Source organism: Suncus etruscus, chromosome 1 (assembly GCF_024139225.1).
Source record: "Suncus etruscus isolate mSunEtr1 chromosome 1, mSunEtr1.pri.cur, whole genome shotgun sequence".
In the NCBI taxonomy this organism is placed as follows: Eukaryota; Metazoa; Chordata; class Mammalia; order Eulipotyphla; family Soricidae; genus Suncus; species Suncus etruscus.
Genome location: NC_064848.1, coordinates 156,238,829 through 156,259,017, shown reverse-complemented (window position 1 = coordinate 156,259,017; position 20,189 = coordinate 156,238,829). Strand labels below are relative to the sequence as shown.

The 20,189-nt window shown below is 50.3% G+C and overlaps 1 protein-coding gene across 1 annotated transcript in view; it reads left to right on the top strand.

Annotated features, from left to right (window-relative positions):
• Positions 1 to 20,101, top strand: part of SPNS2 (SPNS lysolipid transporter 2, sphingosine-1-phosphate) — a 39,976-nt gene extending 19,875 nt beyond the window's left edge. Inside the window, exons 3-13 of the mRNA XM_049782571.1 lie at positions 4,698 to 4,834; positions 12,718 to 12,869; positions 13,079 to 13,145; positions 14,569 to 14,711; positions 15,018 to 15,170; positions 15,264 to 15,453; positions 15,746 to 15,811; positions 17,383 to 17,481; positions 17,564 to 17,727; positions 18,139 to 18,185; positions 18,710 to 20,101. Of these exons, the coding sequence (XP_049638528.1) occupies positions 4,698 to 4,834; positions 12,718 to 12,869; positions 13,079 to 13,145; positions 14,569 to 14,711; positions 15,018 to 15,170; positions 15,264 to 15,453; positions 15,746 to 15,811; positions 17,383 to 17,481; positions 17,564 to 17,727; positions 18,139 to 18,181 (1,214 nt within the window). The 3' untranslated portion in view covers positions 18,182 to 18,185; positions 18,710 to 20,101. The remainder of the gene's footprint in view (positions 1 to 4,697; positions 4,835 to 12,717; positions 12,870 to 13,078; positions 13,146 to 14,568; positions 14,712 to 15,017; positions 15,171 to 15,263; positions 15,454 to 15,745; positions 15,812 to 17,382; positions 17,482 to 17,563; positions 17,728 to 18,138; positions 18,186 to 18,709) is intronic.
• Positions 20,102 to 20,189: the final 88 nt, after the last annotated feature.

Below are 20,189 nucleotides of genomic sequence, written 5' to 3'. Positions count from 1 at the left end.
ACAGGGTCTCTCTTGTCTGGCACGAGCAAAGGGAAGATAGAGATGTTTCTGACCCTCTCCTGAACTGGATACCCTTATCCTAAAGGAGGGTATAAAGCCAGGTGTCCTTGCCTGTTTCATCTGGTGTGTTCTTATTGCCTTCAATAGCTCCAGATGTACAAACATTAATAGACATGATGGCTGCTTGAGGTCCCTCACCTGCTGAGACTTGGGGATGGGCCAGAGGTAGGAGGCTTAGGGTCAATGTGTGCCTGCTTCTAGATGCCTCTCCTGCCCGGGAACGAGCAGGAATGAGCAGGCAGGAAGCCAGGGGCAGCCAGACCTGGAGGTGCTGCCTTCCTACCCTGTTGCAGGCAGGACTGGGGTTGGGCTTGGGGGGAGTGGACAGGGGAAAGGCCCAGACCTGGCCAAGACTAGGCTCATCCTCTTTAGTAACTTCTCCAGTTCTCACCCAGTTGGTGGGCTTACATGTCCCTTTTATTTTTAAATTTTATTTATTTATTTATTTATTGGCTTTGGGACCACACTCAGCAGTGCCCAGGGGTTACTCCTGGCTCTGCACTCAGAAATCATCCCTGGGGGCTGGAGAGATAGCATGGAGGTAGGGCATTTGCCTTGCACGCAGAAGGACAGTTTGAATCCCAGCATCCCATAAGGTCTCCCGAGCCTGCCAGAAGCGATTTCTGAGTGTAGAGCCAGGAGTAACTCCTGAGCGCTGCCGGGTGTGACCCAAAAACAAAGCAAAACAAAAAACAAAAAAAAGAAGTCACCCCTGGCAGGCTGGAGGACCATATGGGATGCTAAGAATAGAATCGGGTCCCTCCTGGGTCAGCCGCATACAAGGCAGATACCCTACCACTGTGCTATATCTTTGCCCCCCTGAATGTCCTTCTTGAAGGGGAGAACCACAGTGCTCTCAAAGTCAAACTCATTCTTAGTGTTATCCTTCCTACTTCGTCTCTGGATCACTCCTTTGACATTTCTCTGGCATTAGCTTGTTCTACCCAGTCCTAGTACACTCTGAACTTGCTCTCACTTGGGGATTTTTGTGATGTGAGTTAGAACATAGATTCTGGAGTCAGACCTATTGAGGCTTAAATTATGGTTCTGCCACACAAACCAAGTGGCATTGCTTATTTCAACGACTCTTCTTCCATCACATGAAGATAACAAGGAGCACCAAATGTGAACACCTGAACTTATGTCAAGGCACATCCTGAGGGCCTGTGTGTCATTACTGCTCCATAAATGCTACCTACGAGGATCACTAGCAGAAAGCATTGGACCTCATTAATTATTATACAATATTGCTTATGAGATTTGTAATTTGTATTTGAGCACCTCATCTTGCATTCTACTATTATCATCTGTCTGGCATTATCTACCCAACTCCTGTGCATCCTTTCAAGAGCAATGCTGGAGTCACTGCCTCATGAACCCTTCTTTCTCCACTGTGCTAGGATCCGGCCCTCTCTTACTTACATTTTAGGCCTCAATTTTAACTTTTTTGTTTGTTTGTTTGTTTGTTTGTTGGTTTGTTTTGGGGTCACCATTATTCCTGCTATGTTGCATGGGGTCACTCCTGGTGGTACTTGAGGGACCATGTAGAACCAGGGGACTAAACTGTCAACATCCAAAGCCTGACCTCTAACCATTTGAGTCTGCTCATTGACCCCATTTTGCTGGGGCTTGTCAACCAACCAGGCCAGCAGTTCAGTGTGAGAGTCCTTCGGTCCTAGGGATCACCTTGGGCCACCAAAATGGTGCTCAGAGTCTGCCAGGGCCATACCTGGCAGTGCAAAGTAGCTTCCAGTACTCCATGATGCTTAGGAGATCATGCAATGCCGGAAAGCAACCTGGCATAGGCTGCATGCAAGGTAGTACCCTGTACTACTTCTCTGGCTCTCCATTTTAGCACTTGTGGCCCAGTAGTTCATGAGTGGAGTATATGATTCCTGACTGGGCCCTGTCATGCCCCCACTCCCTTAAGTCTTTCAGCTCAACCTTTACCTTGCATAGCTGGGGCCCTGGGAACCCCCATCCTGCTCCTAAAGTGTGTGAGCCCCCAGGCTACCCATCTGATCCCAGGCAGGTCTCAGGAAACAGGCCCAGCAGGAAAAATTATTTTTCTATATGAGAGGAAATAATTTTTGCCTTGACTAAACAAGGGCCCATGTAGACAGGGGAGGCCCATTCTGGGGCGGGGTGTGGCTCCAAGCACCTCACTGGCATTATCTCACCTAGTGCTGGGAACAATTCATTGGGGAGTTGCTATTTTTATCTTGTTTTACAGATGAGGAAATTGCCTTGTGCAGCAGCTGGCTTAGATCTGCTCCTGAGAATTGTTATATTTTCAGGAATTGTGAGAGGTGGTTGTTAAACACCACCTCTATAGAAAATGAAATGATATAAATTTACAATTTACCTTAAAAACAAAAAATACATGCAATTCCTCAATTCCTAATTATTTTATTACAGTTCCCTACCAGCTCTATTCTAAGGAGGGTTGTGTGGAAACAGCCTAGGCACTCACCTTTGCCCAGGCCCTATGGATGGCACCACACCTGGGTAGTGAGAATTCAGGTGCAGAAGAGAATTTCCACCAGAAGAGCTGGCAAACTACACCTGCCTCAGGGCTTCCTATCCCTTTTGTGGGAAACTGGTTGTTAAAGGCAGACCAGCACCCCCACTGGACTAAAGGGATTGAGGTTGTGGACTACTCAGGACCACCTACAAGGAAGAAACAGTTTGGCCTGGCACTGCCTTTCTACTGCCCCTGATTCCACCTGAGGTCTCTGTCATGCAGAGTTGGGATGAACCAGGTTCCACGCTGTTTGTTATACTTCTTCAGCCCAGTCTCTTTCCCCTGTTTCACCTTGATCCTCTCTCTTTTCTCTGTCTTTCTCTTCTCCCACTCCTGCTTGTGGGAACACAGGCCTGCCAGGAGGCAGCAGAGCCTGGGCGCACACACACTTGGTGGGCAGAGGCCAGCCAGAGGGCACCTCATCTGCCAACCCCTGGCCTTTGTCCGGCCATCTGCCATCTGTCAGCGGTGGCACTGTGCTCTGGCAGAGGAAGCAGGATGCTTTGCCGAGAGGCACAGGGCTTGCTCTGCATGGCTTGACCTTCGAGGCCCCTCTCCTGTCAGGCACTGGCGCTCTCTGGAGCCCTCAGACTCGGATGCTCTCTTGTTAAGCCTAGTTACCTCTGTTCAGCATCCTCCTCTTTCCTTTCTCACTCAACAGGAGATATAGTCCCCACAGTGGCCACAGTCCTGAGCCCAAGCCAGCAGCACCCCCAGTGTCCTCCCGCCACTCCCGCCTCACTCCTGTCACTCTGGTCTCTTGGTTCTTCCTTAGATCTGCTGCCTAGGCCCTTTGCACTGGCTCTTGCCTCAGTTTTGCAGTTTTTGGGTTTTCTTTCTTTCTTTCTTTCTTTCTTTCTTTCTTTCTTTCTTTCTTTCTTTCTTTCTTTCTTTCTTTCTTTCTTTCTTTCTTTCTTTCTTTCTTTCTTTCTTTCTTTCTTTCTTTCTTTCTTTCTTTCTTTCTTTCTTTCTTTCTTTCTTTCTTTCTTTCTTTCTTTCTTTCTTTCTCTCTCTCTCCCCCTTCCTTCCTTCCTTCCTTCCTTCCTTCCTTCCTTCCTTCCTTCCTTCCTTCCTTCCTTCCTTCCTTCCTTCCTTCCTTCCTTCCTTCCTTCCTTCCTTCCTTCCTTCTCTTTCTCTCTTTCTTTCTTTCTTTTTTTTTTTTTTTTTTTTGGTTTTTGGGTCACACCTGGCAGCACTCAGGGGTTATCTCTATGCAAAGAAATCACTCCTGGAAGGCTTGGGAGACCATATGGGATGCTGGGATTCTAACCACCATCCTTCTGCATGCAAGGCAAACACACTACCTCCTTGCTATCTCTCTGGCCTGGAGTTTGTTTTCTTACCTCCTCTCCTTAAATATTATCCTCTGACCCTTTTATTTAAAACCAAAACTTTTGGTCTCCTCACAAAGACTTCCTATCTTCTGTTTCTGCTTGTCTTATGGCATGTCATCCTCTGACATGCCATAGATTTTCTTGTATTTTATTTTCATGTTTTCTCATTGAAATAAAATAAGAGGGAAGGCATTTAAGCCTTTCTGAAAGGACGTTATGAGTGAATTAATGAACCAATAAGCAAAAGAACGACAGTGTTCCCCAAGGTCAGCAAAGCTTCTGCAGAAGGAGCCTGTAGGTGTGTGATGGGGGATTAACCCAGTTAATTCTGCTCTGATTTGCTGTGTGGCCTTAGAAATGTCCCTTCACCGGGGCCAGCGTGGTAGCACTAGAGGTAAGGTGTCTGCCTTGCAGCGCTAGCCTAGGACGGACAACAGTTCGATCCCCCGGAGTCCCATATGGTCCCCCAAGCCAGGAGCGACCTCTGAGCATCACGGGGTGTGGCCCCAAAACAAAACAAAAAAAAAAGAAATGTCTCTTCACCTTCAGAACTTCTCTCACAATTGGGGGGGGGCTGAGCGGCTGAGATTTGAGCTGAACCCTCTATGGACAAACACAGAAAAATGGGGTGGGGCACCCTCACTCAGACATCCTTTCCTGCCTCCGCTGGCCTGATCGAGGCAGCATCTCAGATCCTGAGTTTCCTGTCACCTGGCCTCAAGCTGAGTAAGTGGACTGAGCCTCTGGGACTGCACCCTTACACTCTCTTCTCCCCACAGTGTTCATCTGCAGCTTCATGGTGGCAGCACCCATCTTTGGCTACCTGGGGGACCGCTTTAATAGGAAGGTGATCCTGAGCTGTGGCATCTTCTTTTGGTCAGCCATCACCTTCTCCAGCTCCTTCATCCCCCAGCAGGTAAGACCTGTGGGGATGTCCTGCCTAGCAACCCTTCCCTCCTGGGTGGGTTTTGCTGCTTCTTGGTAGACAGTGAGATTGGGGTTCTGCAACCTTGGTTAAAACCCTGGTATCTTTAAGTGCAGTGAGAAGCAAGGTGTTTGAGTGTTCTTTATTTTTATTTCTTTTTTTTTTGGGGGGGGGTCACACCTGGTGGCACTCAGGAGTTACTCCTGGCTCTGCACTCAGAAGTCACTCCTAGCAGGCCCAGGGGTCCCGTATGGGATGCGGGATTCAAACCACCGCCTGTTTGAATCAGCTATGTGCAAGGCAAATGCCCTACCGCTGCGATCTCTCCAGCCCTAGTGTTCTTTATTTATTGACATTTTGGGGCCATACTTGGCAGTGCTCAGTGCTTATTTTCAGCTCTGCACTTAGGGGTCACTTCTGACAATGTATGGGGGACCAAATGGGGTGCCAGGGATTTGAATTTAGGTCAGATGCATGAAAGGCAAGCACGATGCATGCCGTACAATCCTTCTAGCCTCCTTTTATTTTATTTGGGGGGGTATACTCAGTGATGCTCAGGGCTTACTCCTAATTCTGTGCTCAGGGATCACCCATGGTGGGCTTGGAGAAACATATGGGATACTGGGGATCAAACCTTGGAGACAAATACCGTACCTGCTCCAGACCAAGTCTGTTATCATTTTGTTTTTGTTTTTGTTTCTAAGCCACATCCAGTGATACTCAGCTGTTACTCCTTTGTCTCTGCACTCAAGAATTCCTCCTGGTGGTGCTTTGGGAACCATAGGGAATAACCCAGAATTGAACCTGGGTTGACTGCATGCTCATGCAGGGGAAATGTCCTAACTGCTGTACTCTGGCTCAGTCTCCATTTGGGTGCATTTAGAAATAAGCCTTGCAAGTCAGCCTTCCCTGTGCTGGCCTTTACCAGGGACTCACAGCCCTGGGGATGTCCTGATGCTGGGGCTGCTCTGATCTCATGAGAGACAGTGGCAGAGAGAGCAAGTTTGGCCTCAGTGTTAGCCCTGTGGGTCTTATACTGGCTCTGCTGTCACTGTGCTATGTGATCTGAGACGAGTCACGGCAGAGGTGGTTTTCTTGATAACCAGTTTACTCTACAGGCCAAAGTTTTGTGCAGGTAAACATCAGGTTAATGTAGAGGTGGTTTTTACTTGACTCCCCAAAACTGGGCTTGAGTGTCCCAACTTTGTGGTCCACTCAACTTTGTGATCTAGAGCTATTTCTCAAACTATGGGTCATGGCTCGATGGGTTGTATAACACTTTGGGGGAAATCACAGAAACAGTAAAAAAAGATTTCTGAATGTTCATGACCAAAAATTAGGGGCCGGGCGGTGGCGCTAGAGATAAGGTGCCTGCCTTGCCTGCGCTAGCCTTGGACGGACCGCAGTTCGATCCCCTGGCATCCCATATGGTCCCCCAAGCCAGGAGCGACTTCTGAGCGCATAGCCAGGAGTAACCCCTGAGCGTCACCGGGTGTGGCCCAAAAAAACAAAAAACAAAAAACAAACAAAAAAATTAATTAGAAATCAACCATGTAACAAATCCCAGGTGTTTCTAGCAGCCCTCACTCATGGTGTAATGCTCAGGCAAAAAAGAAAGGAGGAAAAAGTAATCCTGCTCTAGAAAAACACAATCTCACCCTGAGTTCTGTAAAGAATGCACCCTTCCATGGGGCTGGAGAGATAGCATGGAGGTAAGGCGTTTGCCTTTCATGCAGGAGGTCATTGGTTCGAATCCTGGCGTCCCTGTGCCTGCCAGGAGCAATTTTTGAGCATGGAGCCAGGAATAACCCCTGAGCACTGCCAGGTGTGACCCAAAAACCACAAAAAAAAAAAAAAAAAAAAAAAAAGAATGCACCCTTCCATGGGATAATTCTCAGCTTAAAGATATAATGCGTGGGGCCGGAGAGATAGCATGGAGGTAGGGCATTTGCCTTGCATGCAGAAGGACGGTGGTTCAAATCCCGGCATCCCATATGATCCCTCCCACCCCCGAGCCTGCCAGGCGCGATTTGTGAAAAATAGGGGCCGGGTAGGTGGCGCTGGAGGTAAGGTGTCTGCCTTGCAAGCGCTAGCCAAGGAAGGACCGCGGTTCGATCCCCCGGCGTCCCATATGGTCCCCCCAAGCCAGGGGCGATTTCTGAGCACATAGCCAGGAGTAACCCCTGAGCGTCAAACGGGTGTGGCCCAAAAACCAAAAAAAAAATAACTTAGCTGGACCATGAAACCTGCAGATGTTCTACCAAAGATAACTTGTTCTTTCTTCTGAAGACTGAAATACATAACTGTGTGAATTGGTAAGAGTCCCATTGCTAGGGGTGTTCAAGCGGAGGACTATAGTCTTCAAGAGATGTCTTGCAGAGGTCCAGTATTTTCTTTTTCTTTTTTTGTCCAGTATTTTCTTATGACAGTAAAAAACCAAACATCTCTAAGAGGTGTTGCATCTCTTAGAGAATTGAGAATTGCATATTAAAAAAAACCTATAAATTAAAGGATGAATAAATTTACAGGTGTAAATACAAACCATTTTCCAGCTCAAGACAAGTTAAAAACTCAGATGCTTGGGTGGGAAATGGTGAGCCAGAAAGGAAGCAGGACCTAGGCCAGGACAACTCAACCCTGCCTAAAGGGTGAACAAAGCAACAATTGGTTTGGACTCTCTCACCTCTATAGAATCCCCAATAAGGAACTCTGCATTGACTCTCTGCATAGATAAGGAAGCAGCCTGACCAGAGGACAGTTCACCCAAATTTCTAAAGCTGCAGGTCAAAACAAAGGCAAGTGCAGAGTAGAAAACACAAACTGAAGGAAGTTCACTTGAATACAAGGTCAATATCAACAACGAGCTTTAATATTTAGTGCTTATATCACTACAAGTTGCAAAAAATTTTTTTTTCAAAGGCTTATTCCACTTTCATGAGGCTGGGATGATATTCCACTTCCATTTGCCACAGAAAACTTATATACTCAAGCAGCCCTCCTGCAGCCAGTATCTATTCACAATCCGTTTAGAAGCATTTGCACTGGATAGCACAGGGCTGGACCCACTGCTCCCCTGCTTGCTGACCCACATCTACTGGAAGGTGACCAGGAGGCCAGAATAGAACCCCAATTCACACTGAGCACTTTTGCTTCAGGGGAGTAATAATTTTGATCTTCATGGTGCTGAGGACAGGGGCAGTGACCTCCTTTGGCATTTGGCTCGTAATGTCAGGTTATCACCAGAGAACTCTGTGTTGGAGTGTGAGTTCTTCCAGATGTCAATGGCATACATTATGATGGAGTGGAAGGTGGTCTCATAGATGCAGTATGCTTGTACAGGAGAGCTGAAAGGCTCCAGAACCACACCCTGCTGATGATGGTCACTTGGTTATTGAGCAGCTCATAGATCTTTTCCAGGGAAGAGGAGGGCGCCATGGGAGCTGCCTCTGGATTCAAGTTCAGGATGCCATAACACGTTTCTTGGTGTTAGGCATGATCTACCTCTTGGTTATGGTGGTGATAGTGTCACTGTGCTCCATGAGGATCTTCCAGTCCTAACCAGTCAGGTCTACACACAATGGCATGGAACAAAGCATAGCCCTTATAGTTGGGTACTGTGGATGACCAATATATCCCCAGAGTCCTTAATGATGCTCATGGTACCTTATCATAAAGGGACAGCACAGCCTAGATACTATGGCCATGGCCATAGCATTGAAGATCTCTAATGTAATTGGAGCTATTGTTTCATAGATAGCTTGGTGTTCACGGGGGTCTCAGTCAGCATCACAGGTAATCTTCAGGGCCCATGTGCAGCTCACTGTCACAGGTGGGTGGCAGCTCTTCTCCATGTTGCTCAGGGCTGATAATGCTGTGCTTGATGGGCTACTTGAACACCAGGATGTCATGCTTGTGCTGGGACTTTGCTGCTTTAATAGTTGTCTTCTATTCATGCTCACCATCAGGCCCCAGTGCTGGAGGCACCCCATAGTGGACAAGAAGGGTGGCATTGCCACAAGCCTACTTTGCACATGCTATAACTGATGTGGATGAGCTATCGGATGTGGAGAAGAGGAGAGTGTCAGAGGATGTAAAGCATGGGCTGCATTGAGCAAGCCATAAATGTTTTTAGGAGCTTTCATTCTGGGCTCCAAGGACACCAGCTATACTTTGGATGCATTCTTTTTTTTTTTTGGATGCATTCTTTACCCAGGCTGGGAGAGGGAAGATCTGACGGGAGCTCCCTCTCTTAGAGGTTTTTTTTTTTTTTTTTTTTTTTTTTTTTTTTTGGTTTTTGGGCCACACCCGGTAATGCTCAGGGGTTACTCCTGGCTATGCGCTCAGAAGTTGCTCCTGGCTTGGGGGACCATATGGGACGCCGGGGGATCGAACTGTGGTCCGTCCAAGGCTAGCGCAGGCAAAGCAGGCACCTTACCTCTTGCGCCACCGCCCGGCCCCTCTCTTAGAGTTTTTAAGACCTTCAAAGTGCTAGTGAATAGAGTAGGCAGTTGAAATACCCAGGATTAGGGAAGGCTTCCTGATGGCATTTGAGCCTGGTAGGAAGGGTTGGGAGATGAGGTCTACTAGTGAAGACAGCATGGGCAGGTGTGACCAAACCCAGGGTGTAGAAATGGAGTATGTAGAAAGGGGAGGAGGAGGTGGAAGAAGAGAGGGGAGGAAGATGAATAGTGCCTCTAGGTTGGAAAAGTAGATGATACCACATCTGGAGAATTGGGAATGCAGAGACTGGGCATCTCTCAAGGGCTGTATTGGATCCTGAAAGGCTTAGAAGATGTGCTGTGTCATAGTTACATGGTTGCAATTTTGATTCATGGGGGGCTTCATGGCAGAGGTCAGATTCTATGTTGTGCTTAGCTAGATGCTATAGTTGACCTTCTGAAGCTGCCCTGTGATGATGGACATGAGGGAATGAGAAAAAGAGAATGAACAGAGACAGAGTAACAGATCACTAGTAACTAATCTATAAATTTATTCTATCATAGTTTGAATCCAATGTCCTGGGATTGGGGCTTCTGCTTCACCTCGGGGACTTTTGGTGGATCTTGGCATAAAGTTATTTTGGCTGATAAATGCCCAGAATAGAGCCAAGAACATTATAAAAAAAATAACAAGGAGGGACTTAAACTATCAGTTCTCTCACTTTGGCTTTTCTATCTGAAATTAAGAGAGCAATCAAATAGGCTCCTTCCCGGGGGAACTGAATGTGGGATGAGGGTAACATCTCAGAGAAATGGTTTAGGGAGAATTGATGATAACCATATGGGTTAGAAATAAAATCTGATCTTTATTTCAAACCATTCTACAAAATAAATTCCAATAGGTGTGTGTTGGGGGAAGTAGATTGTAAAAACCTACAACTATACATCAATAAGAAAAAGACAAATAATAACCCCGAGAAAAACAGGCGAAGAATAGTGGCAGGCAATTCTGGGAGATGATACCCAAGTGGGCAATAAATGTGGGAAGCAATGGTGCTCAGCCTCTGGAGTAATCAGGGAAATGCAAATTAAAACAACAATGAACTACCATTTCACACTCCTCACATTGGCAACAATTAAAAGACTGACAATACCAAGTGTTATTAAAGCTGCTAAAGTGTGGAGCTTCTTTGGAGAATAAAATGGCAAGATTTTGTAAAATTCTGTGTACATCCCACAGCTCAGCCTTCTGCTTTCGAGGTACATATCCAATAGTGAAATGTCAACTCACAACACTATGTAACACATGCAGTCTTATAGGAGGGACACAAAGAAACATACTAAGTAATCTGGTTACCTGACAAAATGGGGATGTATTCAGATGGTGATACACTTAACTGCAAAAGACTGAACTTGATCTATATCATTCAACCTTGATAGGTTAAAAAAGATAAGGAGGGAACAGGAGCTGAAGAGATAGTACAGTGGATAGTGTGTGTGCCTTGCACGTAGCCAACCTGGATTCAATTCCTGGCATCCCATATAGTCCCCTGAGAACCACCAGGAGTAATTCCTGAGCTCAGAACCAGGAACAAACCCAGAGCACCGCTGGATGTGTCTGCAAAACAAATCAAAACAGGGGGGCCAGAGAGATAGCATGGAGGTAAGGCATTTGCCTTGCATGCAGAAAGACGGTGTTCCCGTGCCTGCCAGGAGCTATTTCTGAGCAGACAGCCAGGAGTAACCCCTGAGCACCACTGGGTGTGACCCAAAAACCAAAAACCAACCAAACAACCAAACAAACAAAAACGGGGGCCAGAGAGATAGCATGGAGGTAAGGCGTTTGCCTTTCATGCAGAAGGTTTGAATCCCGGCATCCCATATGGTCCCTTGAACTTTCCAGGAGCCATTTCTGAGCATAGAGCCAGGAGTAACCCCTAAGCTCTGCCAGGTGTGACCCAAAAACAAAAAAAAATATTCAAAACAATAAAGGAGAGAACAGTAAGTGGGTCTGCCTGGTGCATGAGCTGGAGCTTTAAATGTTCTTTTTCTGAAAGGACTCGGAAGACCCTTTTCATTCTGGTAGACACACACGTGGACAGGTGGAGGGAATGGTCTCCTAGCCAATGCCTGGCTCAAACTTCCTGGGGCCAGAGTGGTTTTGACACAGAAAAGTCTTACTGATTGCCCTGGTACCAAGGAGGATGGCAGCAGAAACTTCCAATTTCTCATCTCTTTCTAAAATATAACAAACAGGGGAAGAAGTTGTTCAGTGGGAGAAACTCATGCCTGTCTATATGAGGCACTGAGATTCATCCTTATCACTGCAAGAAAGAAAAGCAAATATGACAAATAAGAGATAAGAAAGGGTTTTAATCATTCTGTACTGGAGCAGACCTTGTTGAGCAAGATGGGATCATTCAGAAAGCATTAGGGAAATCAACATATTTGGCAGTTTCAAAGTAAACACAACCAAATGAACTGGTGAAATTCCCCATAAATTAAGTGGAAAGAAAGATGATAAAAAAACTTCTGTGACATTTATAGTAAATGACCAATATTCATGATACGTAAAAAGTGGGGTTGGAAGCAAGCACAAGGATGATAGGAATCAATGTGAGAAAGACAAACAGAAGAACTGGCAAAGGCAGTGGTAGAGGATTCCTAGAAGCCGAGAGCAGGAGCTGGGGAAGGCTCAGAGGGGAGAGAATGGGAGGGGACCCTACAGATAGGAGAGGCTCAGAGATAGCCGGGTGGCAGCAATGGTGCCAAGAGGGCAGAAAGAGCCGGGCAGATGGAGAGAGGGCATCAGAGGGACCCAGAGCATGTGGGCGAAGCTGGCCGGATGGATGGTCAGGGTGGGGCTGGGGAAAGATGGCCAGGCCATGTTCTCAGGCCCAGGGCAGCTGGAGGGGAACAGAGGAGCCAGGTCCACATCAAAGAGGCAGTACCACTGGCAGCTGGCATGGCCCCATCCTTCCCAGCATCTGGGCTATGCTCTTTGATGTGTGGATGGGGGGGGCATGAAGCCTACTAAGCTGCCCTGCCTTCAACTCCCCCATTGGGTTCTCCGTGTTGCCCTGTGTGGGGTGTGGAGTTCCCAGTGGAAGGGTCAAGAAGGCAACAAGGGGGAGATTTCACTCGGGGTGAATGATGGAGATAGCTTTTGCCCTCTGTGTTGATAGTGAATCTGAGCCTTACCAACAGCTCACATTTGTGAAAATCCCACCAGAGCTAAACAACCAGACTTAGTCAGACCCATGCTACTGGGGAAACTGAGGCTCAGAGTATTGTGCAGTTGTGGCAGAGGCCAGCAGAAGGCTTTTCTCACAGCTCCTGGGCCCTGCAGGGGATGGGAGAGGCACAGAGAGAGGGCCCAAGATGATCAGGAGAGGAGCTGGATGATCCCCAACACTCCCTGCCCTTTCCTCACAGCACTTCTGGCTGCTGGTCCTGTCTCGGGGGTTGGTGGGCATTGGAGAGGCCAGCTACTCCACCATCGCTCCCACCATCATTGGCGACCTCTTCACCAAGAACACGCGCACGCTCATGCTGTCTGTCTTCTACTTTGCCATCCCTTTGGGCAGGTAAGCACGAGAGGCTGGGGTTTGGGTCTGAGTGATCTCAGAATTCCTGTCACACCCCTCTTGAGGTCTGGGCTTCAGGGTCTGAACATAATGCGGGGCTGTGGACTGTGAGAAATGCCTGTATCTGCTCGGTGCCAGCTGCTGGGTGCTGGGGTGACGTTGACCATTGGGTTTCCCTTCTGGCCTGATTATACTTGTCTTGTCTACAGCGGCCTTGGCTACATCACGGGCTCCAGTGTGAAGCAAGCGGTTGGAGACTGGCACTGGGCTTTACGGGTAAGGACAGGCACAGGCCAACCTTGGCCCACAGCTACCTAGGGCCTCAGAACTGCATCCAGGCCAGGACACCAACTGCCTCCTCCTCCAGATTTTCCTGCTGCCCACCCCTATCACCCCCGTCCTATTGAGGAACAGGGGATGTAGGTGTGCAGGAGCCTGACCCAGCCCCTCACCATGAGCTCTGTCAGCACAGATGAAGTACTCTCCCACCATGTCAGGAAATTCCACGTTTACGAAGGTGCTTCCTGTCTCAAGCCTGGTTCTGTGCTGGCGGGTGGCTGAGAAAGGACCTCTGTGTGGGGCCCCTGGAACCTGGGGCCACTTCCTCTCCCCAGAGAGGATTTGGGGCAAGTGTGCCAAGGCCCCAGGACAGTGCAATCAGAGGAAACAGAGATCCCCAGCCTCTCGGAGGAACGGAAGCTTAAGACAAAGTGTTTTTTCCTCAAAAGCAGGAAGGAAGCAACCTCCGTGGAATTTGTAGGTGGAGGGCAGTGGGGGATATGGAGAGGAACTCCCCAGCTAGTGAGCCCTCAGGCCTGGGGTGGGTGGGGACAGATTTCCCTGTTCTCAGGAGCTCTTTCTGGGCAGTGTCCTGCAGTCCAGGCTGCCATAGTGTTCCCCAGCACTGAAAAGATTGGATACTCTCATTCTGGCCGAGCTAGACATAGGGAAGCCCCTGAACCTCTGTTCTCCTGGGACTAGATGGGTCCTCTCAAAGAACAAATTACCTGGTTAGCTGGAAGCTTTATAATAAACAGCTCCTTTTCCTCTGAGATGAGGGATCTCACAGAAGAGAGCCAGCATGAGGAACTTTCCCAGCCCCAAGGGGATCGTATGGTAGTATCTGACTCTGTCCTTGGAGCTTTCCTCTTCCAGTGATCTTTCTATATGTCTGTCCATCTCCCTGTCTTCCTGACTTACCCATCCATACAACATATATCCATCTATTACCTTCTATCTTCCATCCATCTATCCACTTCATCCATCCATATATCCATCTGTCCATCATTCATCCATCCTCCTTCTTCCTCCAAGTACCTATTCATTACCCTTTCACTCACCCATTCATTCTCCTGCCTTTACTAAGCTACCCATCCATCTATCTATACATCCTTTATCCATTTATCACCTGATTGGATGATAATTCAACATTCATCCATCCATTCATGCATAGGCACTCATCTTTCCACTCATCCATAAGGATCTATTTGTTATCTCTCTTCCACCAACCTGATCAATTTTTTCTCCTTTCTTTCTTCCTCACCCTTATCTGGACAGCCCATTTTGAACCTTCTCACCCTTTGCTGGCCTCTTCCCCAGTGACTGTGCTTGGAAGCCAGTCAGGAGGGCTGGTTAGATAATAAGCCCAAAAGAGGAGCCTGGAGCCTGTGCCCTGACCTGATTCTCCCTGCCCCATCAGGTGTCTCCCATCCTGGGCATGATCACAGGAACACTCATCCTTGTCCTGGTCCCTGCCACTAAGAGAGGTCATGCTGACCAGCTTGGGGGGCAGCTCAAGGCACGAACCTCATGGCTTCGAGACATGAAGGCCCTGATCCGCAAGTGAGTGCTTGTGGGAGGGCTGGTAGGGAGGAGGGAGCTAAGATGAGAGGACAGCCCACCCAGCACCCTCAGCCACACTCAGGAGGCTGAGCCAGCTGCCCACAGCATTGGCAGTGCCCTGGGGCCTTTTGTGCTCCTTATTTCTGCAGCTTGGGGTCCACTAGAGAAGGCATTTAAGACCTTCTGTTCATAGAGAAGGGATGAGGGAGAAAAGGTGTGAGGCAGCTTGGTGGGCCCTGATGCTAAGGCTGCCCTGCTGGCTGCAGGGATCCTGACCACTCGAAATCCTTACCTTGAACTCCCCAGCCGCAGCTATGTCTTCTCCTCCCTGGCCACGTCGGCAGTGTCCTTCGCCACAGGGGCATTGGGCATGTGGATCCCTCTCTACCTGCATCGCGCCCAAGTCGTGCAGAAGACAGCAGAGATATGCAACAGCCCACCCTGCGGGGCTAAGGACAGGTGGGCTGAGAAGGCGGGGGCAGGAATGCCAGCCTCTCTGTCCCGGCCTCAGTCCCTTCCAGCCTCAACCCTGTCTGTCCTCTGTCCCCACAGCCTCATCTTTGGAGCCATCACCTGCTTCACAGGCTTCTTGGGTGTGGTCACGGGAGCTGGTGCCACACGCTGGTGCCGCCTTCGGACACAACGGGCTGACCCCCTGGTGTGTGCGGTGGGCATGCTAGGCTCCGCCATCTTCATCTGCCTCATCTTCGTGGCTGCCAAGAGCAGCATTGTGGGGGCCTATGTGAGTGCAGGGTGGGGTGCAAGAACAGTGTGGGAAGTGGGGCCTAGAGGGCTCTGGAATGGGAAATGCAGTCAGCCAACCCTGGCTTGTCCAGATCCTTGCGAGCTCTGAGAGTACGCTGGGGCTGAGGGCATGGCTTAAAGACTGGGCAATCCATAAATTCCACAAGAGCCTACTTGCAGGGAGATGCAGACTCTATCCAGGGATGGGTGGGAGTCTTGGGGATTCCCTGCAGGCATGGGTCTGGGGCATGTAGGGATGCTGACAACTCTGCTCTGGTCTCTCTGCGCAGATCTGTATCTTCGTTGGGGAGACGCTGCTGTTTTCTAACTGGGCCATCACTGCAGACATCCTCATGGTGAGATGGGATTCAAGTTTCTTGATTCAGACTGATTCAAGTTTCTTGACCTCTTAGGCAGCTATATAGAGCAGGGTGCCTGGTGGGAGTGGAAGGAAGGAAGGTAAGCTTGGAGGGGACAGTGGTGTTGAGATCTGGAGGATTGAGTAGGGGGAAGGGAAGGAAGGATGCAGGACTAATTGGGTGGGAAATGGCTGGAGGCTCAAGTTTGTGCCATGGCCGGGAGGCTGGTGGTGCCAGGCTGGCATGGAGGTGCTGCTGCCTGCCAGTTCTCCTCCCCCGGGCTCAGCTTGCAGGAACCTTGCCCCACCCAGCTTAGCCTGGGTCCCAGGCACGCCTGCCCAGCACCTGCGGCTGGCCTGGGTGGACAGAGGCTGTGTTCACACAGCAACAATGGGCTCCAGACCCGCCAGTCATGGACAAAGGCCATCTCTTGTGTCCGTGGGCTGGACGGAGCTGCCTGGTTGGAACTGGGAGGAGCTGTGGCCCTGGTAACTAGCAATAGTCCGGGGTGTGTGGGCAGTGTGGGACACCTTGTCTTGTCCTGGGGTTCCCTGCGTCAGGGCAGGAAAGCAGGGGGTCGTGGTAGGAAGGACATATGGGGAGATGCGAGTAGGCCTCGGGCTGGGAGGGTTTGGGGCCAGTCTGGGTCAGAGTCTGCCTGGTACAGGGTCCTGTTGCCTGTTCCTCTAGGAAGCCCATCTGCTGTGCTTCCCTATATCTCTCCCACCAGAGGGCCTGGAGGCTGGGGCTGGGGTAGGGAGGTCTGGGGTGGGGTCTCAAACTCAATTTACCTGGGGGCCGCAGGAGGCAAAGTCGGGGTGATCCTTGAGTGCAAAGTCAGTAGTAAGCCTTGAACATTGGGGTGTGTGACCCAAACTACTAAAACAAAACAAAACAAAGAAAGATTCCTCTAGGGCAGGGCCACAAAATGTACAGAGGGCGGCAAACGGCCCGAGGGCTTCGAGTTTGAGACCCCTGCTACATGCAGGGATGAAGGAAGGAGAGCGCGAGGGGTCCTCTTCTCGGCCTCCACCCTGTAGCTGCTGATGGGATTGGGTCCCAGGGAAATCATGTCCTATTTTATTAAGTGTCACAGCTAAGTGACTAATTATTGCTAGAAATAGGGCATTGCACTCCACAGCATCCAGGTCTCCCCTCCCCCTGCTTTGTAATGAAGTTCACAAACTATCCAGGACTGGACTCTGACTAGATGGTACAGATGGAGCTCAGACAGTGCTTTACATGTGCTGGCCACAGCGCATCCATTCACTGACCTTTGGCTAGCTTGGCTTTGGATGAACTAGTGGGATATTGAGCACAAGAGGTTATGAAGCAAGGGTTCTGGGAGCCTGTGCTTCAGGGCCTCACATTCCCCAGACTGCTGAATCTGATTGCTCACCAATATCCCATACAGAACTTTTGGATAATGGCCTTGATCTGGAGGGTGTGTGTGTGGGGGGGGGGGAGGGACGAGACTGAGAGAGCCAGGTGTGGGGACATTGGGGCAGAAGTGAGTTGGGGTGAAGGCTGGGTGATGGTTTCTCCCCTAATCTCTGACTCTTCTACAGTATGTGGTCATCCCCACAAGACGGGCCACGGCCGTAGCCCTGCAGAGCTTCACCTCCCACTTGCTGGGGGATGCTGGAAGCCCCTACCTCATTGGCTTTGTGAGTTCTGGGTGTAGGGGTGTGTGTGTGGGGGGCGGGGAATTCCTGAAGGTGACCATGTGCTGACACCCTGTCCCTGCAGATCTCTGACGTGATCCGCCAGAGCACCAAGGACTCCCCACTCTGGGAGTTCCTGAGTCTGGGATACGCCCTCATGCTCTGCCCCTTCGTGGTGGTACTGGGCGGCATGTTCTTCCTGGCCACAGCGCTCTTCTTCCTCAGTGACCGTGCTAAGGCCGAGCAGCAGTGAGTGAGACGGGTAGCCCCTCTGGGATGGTTGGAAATGGGGAGGAACTTGCCCTGGGTGGGTCACTTGGCTACAGGGCCCCCATCTTCCTGTCATACTGTGACTGCAGCTTATCCCCGTATTTCTTGGTTCGAGAGATTGTGGGGAGGGACACGGTCTTCTTTAGCCTTTCCCTGGAAGTTTTCAGAACTGGGGCCCCTTTCCTTTCCCTCTCATTTTCTGACTTCTTTCTCCTGTCCTCTTTGCTCTCTCTCTCCTCTCCCTACCCCTGGGCTCTCCCACCTCCCCCTGGGGCTGACGAGGTCCCTGCCCAGCACTTCCGGTCAGCTGGCCCCTGCGATGCGATGCACCAGAGCTGTGCCTGGCCCCCGGTGATCCGCCACCTTGACCCCCGTCCGTCTCTCCCCCAGGGCGAACCAGTTGGCGATGCCACCCGCATCTGTGAAAGTCTAAGGCGGTGAGTGCAGGTCAAGGAGGCTGGATGCGAAAGGGCATGTTTATAGTAGTACCATTTTAGAAAAATGTTTCTTTCCAGGTATACCCTGGAATCCCACCTTCTTTGAACAAAGAAGTCCCCCAGTAGAACCTGCTACTTCTGCACCCCCTAGATGGGTTCGCCATCACTCACTTGGGTATATAGTAGTGGCCTCTTTTCCCAAGGTTGCTCCTGCCAGAGCACAGCCTTTGGATTTGGTCCTCTTCCTTCTGAAACACTGGCAACATCTAAGGATGGCCTCGTTCCTGCCCCCGACAGGGGTCAGTAGCCAGAGCCCAGCCTGGTTAGGTACATCCTGTTTCACCAGTACTGTCCCTCAGTCCTGCAGGTACAGGTGTTCTTTGACCTACCTTGGTGACTCCCCAGAAGTGCCAGATCCAGGAGGCACTCAATCCACAAATTAAGGCTTGCTCTCCCATCAGTAGTAAGGATGAAACCAGAGCCCCTTCCCATCTTCTCCTCTGACCTACTGCCCCTCCCTCCAGGTGCCGCTGGGACACTGAAGAACCCTCTCTCCTTCCCAAGGTGGGAGGTGCCCGGCAGTTAGCTAGTCCTGCTGGACTTTCCGAGAGCTTCCTGTGTGACCCACGGCTGGGCACCCATCCTCTCTGGCCATGGCTTCAAGAAGAGGCTGTGCCCTCAGCTAACCTGGAAGACAGTGTGCTTTGGAGCCGCGTGGTTGGACAGATGCCCAGCCCTGGGCTGGGACCACTGAGCCCTTGGAGCCCCCCGAGAAGGCAACCCTTAGTGGGTGTGCCAGGAGAGCCTGGCCTGGCACTGGCCTATGCGATCTTGGGCAAGTCCCTGCCCTCCCCAGACAGTGTGGACAGGGGGCTGCGCTTCCCCATGCAGCACACTGGCCAGAGTCCTCTGTGCAGCTTCGAAGAACCCACAGCTCCAAGACCTTACAGAGAAAGGGTGTTCCAGGCCTCTGGATGGCATCTCAGGCCCTGTATGCCTGAGGCTGTCAGTTTTGGTCCTGCTGGCCACTAGGAGCCTGTTTCCAACACCTAGGACTAGTTCAGCCTGGAGGTCTCCCAGGTGCAGACCATCTCCAGACAGGAAATGGCATCACCAGGGGTGAAGGCCCTGGTGGCAGCTGTGGACCATCTGTGCCCTCAGGTTTGAGATGTGGTGGGGTTATCCACTCCTCTGGGTCCCCCACAGAAGGAATGCTACCTGACACAGGCTGGGCCTTTCCCAAGACCTGTTCCCAGAAGTGGGAACCAGGGCTCTGACTGCCGGAGGAAGCAGCTATCCACTGTGCTTCCTTCCTACTCGGTAGAGGCAGAGGTCCTCCACTCAACAAGCTCATTACTCCTGCGCCAATTCCACCTCCATCTCTCATGCAGCCTCTAACCACTTGACACCCTGTCCTCAGCTACATACCAGGACTGATGCCAACTCACATCCTGGCATCCTCAATGGAGCTTCTATTCTGCACCACACCCGTCTCCTTGCGCACTGGCTCCAATTGAGGTGTCTGGCTGAGGGGTTCCTTGTAACTAGGAGACCCTACGAGCCAGTTCAGACAATGCTCTTCTGCCCTGTAGTTACTGGCTGGCGTGGCTTCAGTGGCGTGTAAGCTTGTGGAATGCCCACTCCCCACCAAGCACTGGGATACCCTGGGGGGGGCCTAACCAGGGGTGGGCTCCCCTGAAGATCAGCTTGGCCTTCACTTCCACCCCAGCCTCGACCGGGGCCCCAGCAATGTTTTCTTGTTGTACAAGAACCAGGTCCAAGTGTAGCCTCCTCTTCCTTCCGGAAGCCAAACTGCTCCTTTATTTTTTAGAGCTGCTGATTGTGAATTTCAGAGTCTTAAAAAAAGCCAAATATATTCCTCTTGTAAATGAAGAAATAAAACTATTTAAATCATGGCTGGTGGCTCCTGTGGCAGTGATCCAGGGATTTGGGGATAACAGTGGGAACAAATCTTAAATTGAGCCGGTTCAAACCACTAGGCCC